Below are 17,352 nucleotides of genomic sequence, written 5' to 3' on the forward strand. Positions count from 1 at the left end.
TACCTGCTCGTTTCATTATATAGTCTATTGCTCGATCACTTATAGCTGCATCACTGGGCTTGATGTCCATGAACGGTTTGTTTCCTATGCCCATTGACACCATTTCTTGCATTCGGAGTTCTAAAAGCAACCATCCAAAAACATGAGAGAAACAGTTAGGAAATAATTCCTTATACATGTTTGAAAGTATTTTATACTAAGGAAACCCAAAACGAGTGCAAAGGAAAATGACTCTAATAATATAAACAATGCAAATTAACTATTACACTGTTCCATGTGTGAAAACTGTTGAGTTCTTTGTGCAAAATAATATATGACAGGGACTTTTTTTCTTTTTAAACAGAAAATGTAAGATTGTGTGCCAAGAGTGCTTCAAATTCTGCCACAAGAAAACCACCAATGCCATTGTCACCTGACCATTCCTAGGTCCCCATGCTTGCTCTAGTAGACCAATAACATAATGTATATTAAAATAGTTTAGATATGAAATGCCATTACATAACCTTATTGGATCTGAGGCTGAGATCCAACAAAGACGGGAAACATATGCACATGGGTGGTGATGGGGTGGTTCTGAAGGAGGAAGGCCAACAATTTCTCCCACCTGCTCACCTCTTGCGTAATGCTGCTTTTGCTTTGTATTCAGAGAGTGTACATAGTGACTTGCAGAGTAATCTAAGGAAAAATATAGCTCCACATCCCCAACCACTGAGGTTTTAATGCACAAATGAAATTAAATGTACCAACACTTCCTTTGGGTTTGGGGTGGGGACTGAAGAGTTATGACACAGGGGTCAGACAAGAGTTGACTTTTGAAGGATGGATTTGAAGGGATTTGCGGTGGCATCACACTGGTTGTTCTAGGAAAGAGTTTCAGGCATAAAGGGCAGCAATAGGCAAAGGGCAGACTATTCTGGCAGGCACACCTCGGTTTCGCAAGGCTTGTCTCCAAAGAATCTTTCCTATGAGATTTGTCCATCCAATCTTAGTTTCTACTGAATTTGCTTGAAGGATGTAAGTGTCCTGAGATTTTCTTCTCCTTCGAAACCAGATTTCAAATCTGAGGCCACTATCTCCAACATTCTCTGTCATTCCAATCTCAGCTGTCTGCAAAAACATAAATAAATAAATGTGACAAAGAAACATGAGGAACACTGTTTAAGAGCATGAAAATCTGTTAGTCCTGCCAAATGAAGAAGTGTATATGGATGAGGGCATAGTGGCTAGAAAACTGTATCAGTATTGATTTTCAGTCACAGAAGCATGGTTCTCACAAATGTGCATTAAAGTTGCAAGTAATGAGCACATTAATTCAATGATTACGTTTTTGTCCCACTCTTTCTCAAGGGTCTCAGGGCATATGTATATGATTTCATTTGAAAGCTAGGGCAGGCTGAGAAGTTCTGACTAGCCCAATATATAGGGTTGCCATTTTTTATTTGCCAAAGGTTTGCCCAGAGTTTTTGAACTTTTTGGCAAAATTGCAAAAGTAAAGTTTTTGAGCTATTTTAGGGGAAATCACCAAAAACGACACTGCCCACTGCGGACATGGGTTGCCATATGTCCAGATTTTTAGCGATTTTCACCTGGACACTGCTTCTGACTCCAGTATTCCAGCTGTGTCCGGGAAATTCTGGATGTATGGCAACACTATACCCAACACTATATCCATGAGTGGCCCATTCTCAATATCTGCAACTACCAGCCATCCTTGTGAAAATGTATTGAATGGATTTTACTAGCTAGACTGCTAGAGACTGCCTTAAATAATGCATATACCAGATCACTTCCTTGTTTGTTTCTATTTAGCCCCTTCCCCACACTAGCAAGTACAAAACACTATGAGAGGTGGTTTGCTGCATTGATATTCCCCCTTTCCCTGGAGGGGTTCAAGGTGGCACCCCATTCAAGCAATGACCAGACCCAGACCTGCTTAGCTGCATCACATGCCATCAAACCACACCCAAGGCAGGAAAAGCACACCCAACAAGGATGAAGTTACCTTAAATGACTGTTTGTACATGTAAATGTCATATCCCCCATCAATCTTTTTTGTTTTACTGAACAAGATGAGGTCTTCGAAAAGGAAAACATGCCTCAAGTACTTCTTTCGCCCACAGCACACAATAAACTCATCTTGACACCTCAGCTGTCCTTGTTCTTTCAGATTGACCTGATCAGAGAAGAAGAGACAACACAGGAGAAGGGATTTCAGATAGGAGGTTGGTTCAACTTCCTTAGGCCTGAGGGCCGCTTTGGGCTAGGGTTCTCCTAACATGAATTAAAAAAATAATATTTAGCACCTTCCAGCTAGAATCAAAGCTCCTTCATATACATGGTGGCAGTAATCTTACACACCTTCTTCTGCTCCTGGTGTTTAGGGGGTGGGAGGCCCTCCAAGATGATCCTGAGGGATGGTAAGACAGTTCTAAAGCTGTAAAGCAACCTGTCAGTAAGTTCTGTAGCCATCCCCCCCCCACACCCTTCTTTTTAGCTAATAACTATATGGGTTATAGTTATCAGCAGCAGTCAGGGCTCTAGCCTGGGGACTTCCAGCTGCTGACCCCAGCTGTGGACAAAGTAGAAAGGGGAAAGGTTTTTCTTCCTTTCTTATTTATAACAGAATCTGGGGACTTCCAATAAAGCTGAATGTTGGAAGCTTCAGAACGGAGAAAAGAAATAATTTTTCCACACAGTCAAAACTATTTGCAGGGCAAATAGAGCTTGCAGGGCAGCAGTTGAAGAAGGAGCAAAAAGGGTTTTCTTGTGTGTGTGTGTGTTTCTTTGTGGCTGATTGGCTGCTCTCCCTGTGCAAAGGTCAGAGGGGGCAGGGTTTCTGTTGAGGCAGGTGATTAGCTGTGGGAGGAGCTTATCAGAGCTTGCAGGGCAGCGGCGCGCGCAGTTTGATCCATCTTTTAGATTTAGGGGAGCTAGTCTCAAACGTTTGTTGGGGGAGACCTAGGTTTTTTTTGGGGGGAGTTATTTTTCCTGTCTTCATGCTTTTTATGATGGAGGACCGCTGTAGCCACCCCCAACGACACGTTCTCAAGATGGAGGGGGAGGGAACAGCTGCAGTCGCCTGCGGTTCCTGCGCAATGTTTGCCATCTTGCCAAAGGTTGCAGGCAGCTTTACCTGCAGCAATTGCATGTTGATTGCCCTCTTAAAAGACAAAGTCCAGCAACTGGAGGAACGTGTAGCTACGCTCCAAAGAATTAGAGAGCTGGAGCTCTTCTTGGAAGCAACAGAGCACACCGTCTCCACCAAGGAGGAGACAGGGGACTCCCCTGAGAAGGACGCTAGTTCACCAACACAGGAGCCAGATATATGGAGAAACGTGACTCAAAGAAGTAGGAGGCCCAGGGTTCGCTCTGATTGTTTAGAAATACACAATCGCTTTGAGGTCCTCTCCCCTAGCATGGAAGACGAAGAGCAGACTCCATTTGAGGATCTCTCCCTCATTACAGTCGATCAGGTATATGAAGACGAGCAGCAAAGTCAGTCCTCAGGGAATGTGCAGGCGACCTTGGAGCGGACAGCTCACGGAAGAACCCCGACCAAACCTAAGAGGAGGCGTGTAGTGGTGATAGGGGATTCCCTACTGAGGGGAACAGAAGCAGTGATCTGTGGGCCTGACAAGATGTCTCGGGAAGTGTGCTGTCTCCCCGGGGCTAAGATCTAAGATGTAACTGAACGACTGCAAGGAATCATAAAACCCACTGACAAATACCCCTTCCTCTTGGTTCATGTGGGAACCAATGACACTGCAAGCAATAGCCTCCAGAAGATCAAAAGAGACTACGAGGCTCTGGGCAGGAAATTGAAGCAATTAAATGCACAAATTGTGATCTCATCTGTCCTCCCAGTTGAACGACGTGGCCCAGGGAGAGAGGGGAAAATAGTGGAAGTGTAAACAGGAACGGTTTGGATTCTTAGATCACGGACTGCAGTTTCTTGAAGATGGACTTCTGGCAAGCGATGGGCTGCACCTCACAATGGTTGGGAGAAATGTTTTTGCCAAAAATCTCAGAAACCTCATCAGGAGGGCTTTAAACTGACTAATGTGGGGGAGGGAGACAGTGCTCCTGAAGGTAGGAATCTATCAATTGATGAAGATGATCATCCAAATGTCATAGACCAAATGGAGCAAACAGCACACAGACCTAGTGGTGGGAGGAAAAAATCCTTAAATAAGAGTCACGGGGGAATGATTAATGGACTTCAATGTCTGTACACTAATGCGCAAAGCATGGGAAATAAACAAGATGAGCTTGAGCTCTTGGTACAGCAAACTAAATATGACATAATAGGCATCACTGAAACCTGGTGGGATAAGTCCCACGATTTGAATGTAATAATGGGGGGATACAATCTATTTCAGAGAAACAGACCAGACAAGAAAGGAGGAGGAGTGGCGTTATATGTCAGGGATGTGTATACCTGTGAAGAGATCCAAGATTTAGAACCTCAAAGCCAAAGTGAGAGCATTTGGGTCAAAATTAAGGGAGAGAAGAATAACAGTGACCTCGTTGTGGGAGTTTACTATAGATTCCCAAGCCAAACGGAGGACATAGATGATGCCTTCCTGGAACAGATGGCCAAGCATGCAAAAGGAAGGGAGATAGTAGTAATGGGGGACTTCAATTACCCGGATATTTGTTGGATGTCAAACTCAGCCAAGAGCATAAGGTCAAACAGATTCCTCACTGGCCTTGCAGACAACTTCATTGTCCAGAAAGTGGGAGAAGCAACAAGAGGAACAGCCATTTTAGATCTGGTCCTAACCAATGTTGATGACCTGGTTAGTGGGGTAGAAGTGGAAGGATCATTAGGTGCGAGTGATCATGCTCTTCTGAAGTTTACTATACAGCGGAAAGGAGCAGCCAAGCATACTAGGACTCAATTTCTTGACTTTAAGAAAGCCGACTTCATAAAACTTAGGGAAGTGCTGGGTGAGATCCCATGGACAGTAATACTAAAAGGAAAGGGAGTTCATGATGGCTGGGAGTTTGTTAAGAGGGAGATACTAAAAGCACAACGTCAGGCAATACCAATGAGACGGAAACATGGAAGGTGCCTAAAGAAGCCAGGGTGGCTATCTAAAGAACTTTTAACTGAATTAAGATTAAAAAAGGATGTGTACAAAAAATGGAAAAGGGGGGAAACCACCAAAGAGGAATTCAAACAAATAGCCAGCACGTGTAGACACAAAGTCAGAAAAGCTAAAGCACAGAATGAACTCAGGCTTGCTAGAGAGGTTAAAAGCAACAAAAAAGGCTTTTATGGGTATGTCCGTAGCAAAAGGAAGAACAAAGAAACAGTGGGGTCACTCAGAGGAGAAGATGGTGAAATGCAAACAGGGGACACAGAAAGGGCTGAACTCCTCAATGCCTTCTTTGCCTCAGTCTTCTCCGATAAAGAAAACAATGCCCGACCTGAAGAATTTGGAGCAAATGATTCAGCAAAGGAAACACAGCCCAGAATAACTAAGGAGATAGTACAAGAATACTTGGCTAGTTTAGATGTATTCAAGTCTCCAGGGCCAGATGAACTGCATCCAAGAGTATTAAAAGAACTGGCAGATGTGATCTCAGAACCACTGGCAGTCATCTTTGAGAATTCCTGGAGAACAGGCGAAGTCCCGGCAGACTGGAGGAGGGCAAATGTTGTCCCTATTTTCAAAAAGGGGAAAAGAGAGGACCCAAATAATTACCGCCCAGTCAGTCTGACATCAATACCAGGGAAGATTCTGGAGCAGATCATTAAGCAAACAGTCTGTGAGCACCTAGAAAGGAATGCTGTGATCACCAATAGTCAGCATGGATTTCTGAAAAATAAGTCATGTCAGACTAACCTGGTCTTGTTTTTTGACAAAATTACAAGCCTGGTAGATGAAGGGAACGCAGTGGATGTAGCCTACCTTGATTTCAGCAAGGCATTTGACAAGGTGCCTCATGATATTCTTGTAAAGAAGCTGGTAAAATGTGGTCTTGACTATGCTACCACTCAGTGGATTTGTAACTGGCTGACTGACCGAACCCAAAGGGTGCTCATCAATGGTTCCTCTTCATCCTGGAGAAGAGTGACTAGTGGGGTGCCACAGGGTTCTGTCTTGGGCCCGGTCTTATTCAACATCTTTATCAACGACTTGGATGATGGACTCAAGGGCATCCTGATCAAATTTGCAGATGACACCAAATTGGGAGGGGTGGCTAACACCCCAGAGGACAGGATCACACTTCAAAACGACCTTGACAGATTAGAGAACTGGGCCAAAACAAACAAGATGAACTTTAACAGGGAGAAATGTAAAGTATTGCACTTGGGCAAAAAAAATGAGAGGCACAAATACAAGATGGGTGACACCTGGCTTGAGAGCAGTACATGTGAAAAGGATCTAGGAGTCTTGGTTGACCACAAACTTGACATGAGCCAACAGTGTGACGCGGCAGCTAAAAAAGCCAATGCAATTCTGGGCTGCATCAATAGGAGTATAGCATCTAGATCAAGGGAAGTAATAGTGCCACTGTATTCTGCTCTGGTCAGACCTCACCTGGAGTACTGTGTCCAGTTCTGGGCACCACAGTTCAAGAAGGACACTGACAAACTGGAACGTGTCCAGAGGAGGGCAACCAAAATGGTCAAAGGCCTGGAAACGATGCCTTATGAGGAACGGCTAAGGGAGCTGGGCATGTTTAGCCTGGAGAAGAGGAGGTTAAGGGGTGATATGATAGCCATGTTCAAATATATAAAAGGATGTCACCTAGAGGAGGGAGAAAGGTTGTTTTCTGCTGCTCCAGAGAACCGGACACGGAGCAATGGATCCAAACTACAAGAAAGAAGATTCCACCTAAACATTAGGAAGAACTTCCTGACAGTAAGAGCTGTTTGACAGTGGAATTTGCTGCCAAGGAGTGTGGTGGAGTCTCCTTCTTTGGAGGTCTTTAAGCAGAGGCTTGACAACCATATGTCAGGAGTGCTCTGATGGTGTTTCCTGCTTGGCAGGGGGTTGGACTCGATGGCCCTGGTGGTCTCTTCCAACTCTAGGATTCTATGATTCTATTAAATTTGCTCCCACAAAAAGCAGCGGTGGCTATCAGTGTTGATGGCATTTGAAGAGTAGCAGACAAATTTATGGAGGATAAGGCTACGAATGGCTGCTCGCCACAATGGCTCTGCTCTGTCTCCACAGTCAGAGGCAGGAGGCTTGTGAATAGCAGTTTCTGCCAATCGCAAAGGGGGAGCGGGCTGTGGCACTCAGGTCTTGATTGTGCGCTTCCCATTGGCATCTGGTTGGTCACTGTAAGAACAGGATGCTGGACCAGATGGGACTTTGGTCTGATCCATCAGGCTCTTCTTGTATTCTTACAACCATCTTGTAAATGTAGACAAGTATTATATGCAGATGCTGAGCTGAGAGTGGCTGGCCTAAGTGGATGGAGGTGTGATTTGAACAGGGGACTTCCTGCCTCATAATGTAGCCACCACCAGGCAACTAAAGCTACAAAAATTAAGGTTTCCTGAACTGCACAACAGGGATTTCAGGGGTGGGACTGTGGCTGTACTCACATCACATCCTCTGATGGCATCCATGGCAAGTAAATCATTTCCATGGCGAAGCTGAAACTTGACCATTTCTTCGGCAGCCCGGAGGGCGCTGAGCTCCTGTTCCTGCGCTGCCGAACACTCCTTGATCAGATCCTTCAAAAGCAGTGCATACTTGCTCATTCTCTGGATAGGTTTCAGCAGGTAAGAAGCCAGGTTCATTTTATCACCCAGTTCCTGCTGCTTATTCTGTAAGATTAGTAGAAAGACACATAACCATTAGGTGATAAAATACCACAAAGGTCAACAAATTCTACTCAGACACAATCATAGATGTAGTAAACATTAAGCGATAGTTACTTTAAAGAAGGTATTTCCATGGCTTATAAGCAAAGCGTCTGACTGCGGCTTGTTCTTGCTGTACAATGCATACATTCCAAACTGTTCTTCCTGAAATAATGAAAAATAGACTTGGCATTTAATTGGCTAATTAATGATGATACACATCAAAGACATTTTATTACCATTTGTTTCTTTTATTAGTCACTTTGTTATAAGTCACTAATATTTATTAGTCACTTGCTTCAAAAAAGTAAAACTCAAAGCAACTTACAAAAATATTGAAAAGAAGCAGAAAAATCAAGAATATGACAATCTAAAATACACAAGGATACTATATATAAAACCCAGATCTAACTCCACCCCACCCTACTAAACAATTAAGCAGAAAAATGAGATCCAATGTCCTGGGTGAATAAGAATGTTTTTGCCTGCTGCCTAAAAGCAGAGAGGGGTGGCACCAGCCGCGCCTCCCTGAGGAGAGTGTTCCATAAACTGGGGGCCACCACTATTTTGTGACTCCTGATACAGGTTTCTTATGTTTATGTTCAACACAGACTGATTATCCTCTGACTGGTAGTATACTTGACAGCATCAGTGAGAATGTTTTATGCAAATTATTGAAAGCTAAGTAAAATGCCTTCCTACAGTGAGTGACTGAAACAAAAGTTAACAAAACCTATGAGCTATGTAGCTCATTCATCAAAAAATAATAGCAAAACGTATGAGCTATGTAGGAGTGGGGGGAAATAATGGGTATTGCTCAAGAATGATGGCATCATTTTATTAGTCTAATGAAATAAAAATAAATAAAAATAGGGATGATAAAAACTAGCAAGGTGTTAAGGATGCCAGAATTTTTGCAAAAGAAATTGACTGTTTGCCAGTATGGTATAGTAGGAAATGTGATGAGGGAGACCTCAGTATGTAGCCCCACTCAACTAGAAAGCTCCCTGGTGGCCCCTTGGTCCATTCACAAAAGCCCTGTCCAGGGATTATTTAAACAGGAACATGAAGGGGTTTTGTTGTCCTCCATGAGTTGGAAGCCATCTGTCCAAAGCTGGGAGCCTTTGATATGTGTGGGACTCCTGCGAGACCAGGAAAACCAGGGCAGCAAACTATGCAGAGAGCCTCCACAGATCAAAGAAGCTCCCCTCTATAGACAATCTCAATCTGCAAACAGGGACGGAGCAGGTTGCTCAGTCTCACCGTGGTATTATTATCAGTATCATATTTATTAAGAACGCTGCTTGAACATGCTGAGCAGAAAGTGGAAATCACTGTTGCCAACGTGATCAACAGTTCTGACAAGCTAACAGCCACATTGTGCGAATCAGAGGCATTTGATGACATCATAATGGCAAAGAGTAACTTAGCTTCCAGAAATGGATTGAATGGAATTTTCCACTTTATTTCATGGCAACACATACAGAAAACCCGGCAGTGGTTAAACATGCTGAGTAGTGAGCAGTTATGTAAGGTTATTGTTGCACACACTAAATAGAGCATGAGACTGAGTAACTGTAGTCCATAGAATCATAGAAATGTAGTGCTGGAAGGGAACCTCATGGTCATCTAGTCCAGCCCCTGCAACTCAGGAATCTCAGCGCTTGGTCCCTGTTATCCTTCTTTAAACCAGGTAGGTAAAACCAGATAGATATTTCCTTCAGACTCAATATTCATTTTTAAGCGCTTACTGGAGATTTTTGATGACAGAAAAATTAAATGAAGGTTATTTCAACTTCTATAAAGTAATTTCATTTTAGAGTCTAAGACTTAAGACCGTAAAGAAAATTGCATCTGTGCTGCCAGGTGAGAGCATCAAAGTAGTGACTGAGAACACAAACCCCTTAAAATATTGGGGGGGGGGGGGTGGTTACCATACCAAGGCAAACCTTTAGAGGGGATTCAGATTGGCAAATCCTGGACCCCATCCAGTCAAAATTAAGGACTTAAAGTCCCATTGATTTAAACAGAAGATATTAGTTGTCCCATAGTACTGCTTTACTTCAGAATGACTGGACAGCCAAAAAGTTGTAATTAAATTTTGCTCCCTGCTTCTCTCTCTAACATAATGCCCTCAGAGTGTTTTCCATGCATGCAAGTAGGAACTTGCAGAAGTGGAAATCAAGAAAAAGATTCTTGCCTGCCAGCTTAAATACATACAGAATTTGAAAACTAGCAGTTTGGGCAAATCAGGGGCTACTATAATGTACAGGAACTCGCCTGCCAGACTTAAAACTTTATTATGAATCAGCCGCTTTTTGCTGGCTGAGAGAATGGATGCTTCTTGAGAACACTGATGTGTTGGACTTAGAAGGCTTTAATAATGTCTTTGGGTGGCATGCATATCTATGGTATGACAAGGTCAAAGCACATAAAGCATTTAAAAATCATATTGTCAGAAAAGCACTGTTTAATGTTTGGATAAGATATAAGGATTTGCTTGAGAATAAAACCCCAAGGTGGCTGTCACCAATGGAAGCGAAGGCTCAGAAAAAGCTCAATATGGAGGCTAAATGGCCAAAATATTGGGAAATTTTGGAACAAGAGGGAGACAGATTAAAACTGCAGAGTTTTGAAAAATTAAAAAATAGAGTGCGAGATTGGCTTCATTATTATCAGATAATGGAGGCATATAATTTGGATAAAAAAATTGGCTTCCAGGTGGAAAAATCAAAATTGGAAACAGAACTGTTAGACCCCAAAACTAAGAATTTGTCAAGAATGTATAATTTGCTGTTGAAATGGAATACTCAGGATGAAACGGTGAAATCTGTTATGATTAGATGGGCACAAGATGTTGGACATAACATTATGATGGCTGACTGGGAACAGTTATGGACCACAGGTATGAAGTTCACGGCATGTAATGCCTTAAGAGAGAATATAATGAAAATGATATACAGGTGGTACATGACACCAGTCAAGCTTGCGAAAATTTATCACTTGCCCGATAATAAATGCTGGAAATGTAAAGAGACGGAAGGTACATTCTTTCACCTTTGGTGGACATGCCCAAGGATTAAGGCTTTCTGGGAGATGATCTATAATGAAATGAAAAAGGTATTTAAATATACCTTTCTGAAGAAACCAGAGGCCTTTCTCCTGGGCATGGTCGGCCAATTGGTGCCAAAGAAGGACAGAACTTTCTTTATGTATGCCACAACAGCAGCAAGAATACTTATTGCAAAGTATTGGAAGACACAAGATCTACCCACTCTGGAAGAATGGCAGATGAAGGTGATAGACTATATGGAACTGGCGGAAATGACTGGCAGAATCCGAGACCAGGGAGAAGAGTCGGTGGAGGAAGATTGGAAGAAATTTAAAGACTATTTACAGAAACATTGTAAAATTAATGAATGTTAGAATGATGTTGGAATGAATCTATGTGATTTTAGCAAAAATGTACCAAAGATTTAAGAAAAATAGACTGTTAATTGGTGAAAAGAGGGAAAGTAAACTTATATTAAGATCAAGATAAATTTTCAGGATAAGAATTTTGAAGAGAGGGAAAGGATTTGCTGAAATGGATATTTGACTTAGAATACAAAAAAGGGAGGTGTGAGGAGGTCAGGGAAACAAGCAAATGAAAGATAAGTTATGGGAAGGTTCGATTTGTCTTTTTTCTTTTTGTTGTTGTTTTTAAGTGTTCTTATTTTTCTGTTTTTTATTGTGATGTGTTGTTTTGCTATTGTTTAATTTGGTGTTTTTTCTGTTTTCTTTTGCCTTTTTGTAAACTTAAAACCTTAATAAATACTATTTAAAAAAATATAATGTACAGGAACTCGTATGGGATGAAACCAAATCACAGAATTATAGTGTTTGTAATGTTCTGTGACACAAGATCAGGGAACAGCTATTTAAAACTTTTTAAACAAGTGATGGAAGAGACAGGCAATATAAATAAATGTAGGGGAAGTTGCATTAAAGACCTTTAAGGCTGCTATCCTATACACAGTTACCTTTGCCAAACTCATTGAGGCTTCCCTCTTAGTAGACATGTATCGGATTGTACAGTAATTCTCCAAGTGAAATACAAACAGTGGCTTGCCTCCATTAGCAGAACACCATTATTCAAATCATTACAAGTGCACTCTGTCCCTTTTCCTCCAGTGACACAAATCAGAAATCCCATTTAAAAGCAATTTTTGGCAGGGATGGGGAATTTATCTACCAGCCAATTGGACTAGGGTGTAGGCCATAAAATGTCAGACCCTGTGCTCTTTCAGGTCAGGAGCTGCTCCTTTCTTGACTGTAATGGCAAAGAAGGGCTTATCCCAGCCGCTTATCCTGGGACAGAACAGGCAGCTGGGATCATATGATATGTATGTGTGTTTGGGCGGGACAAAAGGGATAGGGATCAGTTGGACTGTCAGCCTTGTTCTAGAGGCCGTTGCTTCTTGTCTCACATGAGTAGGAAACATGACAAACTGTCCATGTGCCGACAGATGCCACACAGGCAATTTAGTGCAATGGAACAAGAGGGCAGTGGTGTTTCTTGGGGTCTCAACTTTCAGCAGCACCCTGCTCCATGCCAAAATCCAGCCTCCCTCTGCCTCTCACGCTCCATTCTAAGTAACAGTTGCGGTGCCCCTGGTGGTGTGCTGAGGCTCCGTGCCCAGTGTGACCGAACCAGTCCCCCTCCCCTAAATCCGCCTCTGAAGGCGGCCAAAGTACCTTTAACTGGAAAGAACTATATGGAGCTATCTCTGTGGGGAAAATGCAGTACAGAACCCTGTACAAACATGGTGTGCAGAGAGAGAGAGGAATTACAGAATTAGATAATTTTATGAGGGAAAAGTGGTATTTCCTAGTAATACAATTTTAGTCAATACAAGAAGATATCTGAGGACAATAACACACTAATGGAAAATGAGACTTACATGTCTGAGAAAAGAGTGGCTAACCCGCAGGGGGAAGTCTGTGCAGTGTTCCAGTTCTTTCAGGAAATACAGACAATGGAAGTCATACAGCTTTTCCAAATTTCCAAATATGATATTCCGCTTCCCTCGCAAATCCTGAGGTAAGTCAATCCTTTCCATTTCTGGAAAATAGCTGTTGATGATATAGCCTAAAGATCTGACATACTCCCTTTCTGTTCTGATCATCTCATCCATTATGTGGTTCACCTTACTGTTGAAAGAAACAGAAGAAATGCATGGAACACAGACAACAATGATTAATTAGCAGTAACTTAAGAATTTAGCATCACAGGATGGCTTTGGTGAACCAGTCATACCTATAAAGACATGGAAATATATTGATGACAAAATGCATACATGTGATGACATAAAGCAGACCTGTGTACTGCCTTCTGGGGAACTCCGGATTCATGGATTTCCTTTTGCACCTTACTCGTTCTGAACTGAAGACACTTCTCCATCTCTGGGCCTGTAAGTGGGAATGATTCCCAGGAGTAATATTGTACATTTCTCACTTGAGAAATCATCCATGCAAAAATCAGGGTTGCCTCATTGGCTGCTAAACGGTTATTGCGGTGTACTAATTTTGGCAAACCTCTACCAGCATTTGTAGTTACAGCAGCCAATCTTAGTTCCTGCAGGTTTCAGGCTCTTATTTGCAGCCAGAGTTTACCACTCCACCCTTCCCACTGATAAAAAAACCATGCACACTCTGACACAGAGGGGCTTAGCCACATCAGATGCTGTAGAAGAACAGTAACTAGCCAGGAAGACAAAATAATTTTGTTATTTGAAACAGGCTCCCCCTACACAGTACAGAAATGTTTCCTATTACATCTGCAAAACTATTATGACCTTTTCTGTGTTTGCATTCTACTGTAAAACAGAAGAACATTCCAGAGATGATGTACAGCTGCTTTCTCATGAATTTCCCCAAACAATACAATATTCAGCACACAGGGAGTTCCTACTGGGAAAACAGGCCTGAGACTGAACGATTGAAAGGCAAGCTGTGAGGAAAAGGATTTAAAGAACTACTGGCAGTGGGATTACTGACTTCTCTTTCCCTGGATAGCAGACCCCACTGCCATACTGCATACTGCATTTGAAACTCCCCTTTTGCTATGTGGCATATGGTATACATGTATTGGCGGGGGGGGGGGGGGCTGTCAAGGGCTGTCACTAGAGAAAGCCCCAAATCCTCCTTATTTGACTCTCAGCCAATTAAAGCAATTTTAGCTATTTATGAATTTAGCTGAATGTTTATAAATTAAGTGAATCTGTATACATTTGCATCTAGCAAAAAGCAGTAGTTTTGAGACAGAAAGCAAACTTTCTTTGGGCTTACATGATATATACATGCACCAGCAGCACAGGAAACATCCTAAAAAACACCTTCCCTCCTGTGCGATCTGAAAGGGAGGAAGGCCCCCTTTAAGGCAGTGCCTGCTATCTGCAGTCATGTGCTATTCCAGGGACTCCAGGTTCTTACCCAGGGTTTGTTTCCTTTGGAAATGAGGCACAGCAGAGACAGTGGTGTCTTAATAATATATGGTTTATTTACACATATATACAACCTGAGCCTATGCTGGAGGGGTTCAGAGTGTTATGCTCCAAGCTGGTCCCTTGCTTCTCCCATACGTAGTTGCAGCAGCCTTGGATACAAAACAAAAATCTGCCATCCTCTCTGCCACAGTTTTGCTAGCACATCACTGTCCACAGCCATCCTAAGAATTCTGGCCTTTTGTCTCCTGCTAATGAACTCCAGATGGAGGGGCTCACATCCCTCTGCTGTCCAGCAGAGAGCAACTGCTTTGTTTATCGCCCATCTCCCTGCTCCTTTGTTTGCATAACAACTCCGCCATTCTCAGGCTTTGTTCCCCTAACAACCACACTCAGTGCTTGGCAGTTTAAACTCCCCCAACCTTAATTAATTCTAACCTTTATTGGACCAGGAATTTAGGGTGTCTCACACCCCACAAATTCATAACACTGCTTATTTTAATTATATATTAATCAGGGTACCTGTTTAGTCTATCAAATGTCCTATTTAATGAGATTTACCCTGATTAATTGGTTAAACATTGATGTTCTACTCCTTAAGACGTAATTGTGAATGTAGTTGCAGAGCTATTTGGATCTTGGCCAATAGATTTTGCATAAATAATAATTATACAGTAGTCCAACCATTTCTGCAGGAATGCCAAACTTCTGATTTTGGTCCCTGATCACAACAATACCAAGCTATTTTTCTTGGAAAAGTCATAATAAATAACAAGATGAAAAAATCTTTTTTAATAATTCCAGTGGCACCTTAAAGATCAACTAAATATAAGCTTTCAAGGTAACGGCTTTCTTGTGTAATACACACTTTGTCAGATGCTTTCTTGGAAAAGGTAATTCTGGCACATCTCCGTACTGAGTGGATACAGATAATTCAACCACAGAGGAATGAGAAAGACAGCTTAGAGTCTCCACTAATTTATTTCTCACAGTAAACCAATGGTTTTCTCTCAAGTCACACTAGGGTGCCTGGCACACAGTTTAAAACTGGACAATGCCAGTATAAGTGGCTCAAAACCCTTTAGAGCATCATCTAATCCATCTCTTCAGTTAAACATATGCTATGTGGCACCTTTGCCCACACATTGGACCAGGCTGCTGTACCTGCTTCATGCGACAGATCAGCCTAGGACAATATTTACTTAGATTTGTTGCACTCAAGTCTTAGACGTCTATCTGCCACTGTAGTAGTCATTTTAGTTTCTTTTAAATATGTCTCCTGTTGATAATAATAAACAACCTTAACAATAGAAGAAATATTTTGGGTCATTAACCAAAACAGGAAGGGTTGAATCTCATACATCTAGAGCAGTGTTTCCCAACCTTGAGTCTCCAGATGGTTTTGGACTACAACTCCCATTATCCCTAGCTAGCAAGACCAGTGGTCAAGAATGATGGGAACTGTAGTCTGAAAACAACTGGAGACCCAAAGTTGAGAACACTGGAGCACCGAATCAAGAATCAGTACCTATAAATAAATTTGTCAGAATGGGGAAATGCTGTGGAATAGTCTCTGCAGACCAGTAGATAAAATAGTTTGAATTGTAGTCTTCTTAACCTAGGTACCAAGGAGAGTGTGATTTGGAGGACAGAAGTAGCAGTGGGGGGGGGGGATGCTGAAACCCCCTGCCTAACACTTCTTGCCTACGCTGCCCTCCCCAGCCCCTATTTCCAGGTCTGTTTTCCAGCCACATGCCTGCCAAGGCTTGAGGAAAGGCTGCAGCAGGAGGTTTCAGAGAGGAACTTAGAACTTCAGGTGCATCACCTCTGAATTTGGGGCTGGGAATATCTGGAGCCAGACCTAATTTTTGGAAATGTAAACAGTTTTGGGGTGTGGTTTGGGGGTGAACAAGCCTAGCCTTAATCCAAATAAAATGGAAGTGCTGGGAAACTGGCAAGTCTGGGTGGAGATGTATTGCTGAACCTAGATAGACTGCACTCCCCAGAAGGATGAAGGTCACAGGTTGGGTGGGAGCAGTCCTGAATTTGACACTAATGATGGAAGCACCAGTGGCGTCAGTGGCACAGAGTCAAGGGACTGAGTCTTCTAGCTGGTGGCCCCATGGCTGCAGAACTCCCTTCCTACAGAACTATGAAGCTACAAAAAGCTACTGCAGTGCATTGAAGGCTCATTTCTTCCAGTCTGACTTTAACATTATTTTTTTTAATGCGGTTGATTCCACTTGGTGCGTTCCTACAGCTCTGGATTCTTATGTTTTCTAACATGTCACATAATTATTTTTAAGTTTCAAATGGATCTCAGCTGATCTCATTTAGTTGTATGCTTTCTTGTGAAGACTATGCATTGAAAGGAAGAATATACATATGCTAAATACTTTGTAAAAAGCAGAATGGTGCACCATGATTCATTTAAATGACAGTCCTTATTTTATTAAACCAAGCTAGGATTGAATGGTATCAAATGAAAGGTACCTTTAATGCAAAGTCTACTATTGTAAGAACTTGTTTTTGGTCCAATCAAGATGAAAACTCAATATTACTGAGCACATTATTTATGAATAATGGCCAGGGCAGAAACACAATGTCAAAAGGGATATTCTTTCCTTCAGTTGCTGGCAAATTTTCTCCAAATTACACAATATTTCTACTTATACCTAATTAACAAATTTGGCTTGTTTACTAGACAACTGGATGGCAGCAGTATCGTTCACGAGATCGCTGAGTCTGGCAACCCCAGCAGAGTTATCTTATCCTACATTGTCTATTTAAAATTCATTCGTAGGTGAAGGGAAGCCTGCCACAAGAGTTTCATTGTTGCTCCTGATTCTGATTAATCTAGGAACACATTTTGAGACTCCAGTTCTGGTCACAAATGAATGAAGTTAATCTGAAAATCTACAATTCAGCATCTCAAAATGGAAGTCATGCCCAAATAAGAACAAAAAGAAACTTTGGCAAAAGAAATGTAAGAGATGGAAAGAATTCGAGAAGTGCTTTGTCAGAAAAATTATTGCCAAC

The 17,352-nt window shown here is 42.1% G+C and overlaps 1 protein-coding gene across 4 annotated transcripts in view; it reads right to left on the minus strand.

The window, feature by feature from the left end:
- PLEKHG4B (pleckstrin homology and RhoGEF domain containing G4B) overlaps nucleotides 1-17,352 on the minus strand; it is a 79,267-nt gene that overhangs the window by 9,244 nt on the left and 52,671 nt on the right. For 3 of the 4 annotated variants that reach the window (XR_013978542.1, XM_080976462.1, XM_080976461.1), the window contains exons 15-20: nucleotides 12,772-13,021; nucleotides 7,904-7,993; nucleotides 7,568-7,792; nucleotides 2,003-2,173; nucleotides 927-1,107; nucleotides 4-120 (exon numbers count right to left, since the gene is read on the minus strand). Coding sequence is in view for 3 of the 4 variants with exons in the window: in XM_080976462.1 (XP_080832588.1) it covers nucleotides 4-120; nucleotides 927-1,107; nucleotides 2,003-2,173; nucleotides 7,568-7,792; nucleotides 7,904-7,993; nucleotides 12,772-13,021 (1,034 nt within the window). In the remaining variant the exon portion in view is untranslated. Of the gene's footprint in view, nucleotides 1-3; nucleotides 121-926; nucleotides 1,108-2,002; nucleotides 2,174-7,567; nucleotides 7,793-7,903; nucleotides 7,994-12,771; nucleotides 13,022-17,352 lie in introns of those variants that run through there. The other variant, XM_080976463.1, reaches the window with a different exon arrangement.

The sequence above is a fragment of the Podarcis pityusensis genome (assembly GCF_964106645.2).
Source record: "Podarcis pityusensis genome assembly, chromosome: 13".
Taxonomy (NCBI): Eukaryota; Metazoa; Chordata; class Lepidosauria; order Squamata; family Lacertidae; genus Podarcis; species Podarcis pityusensis.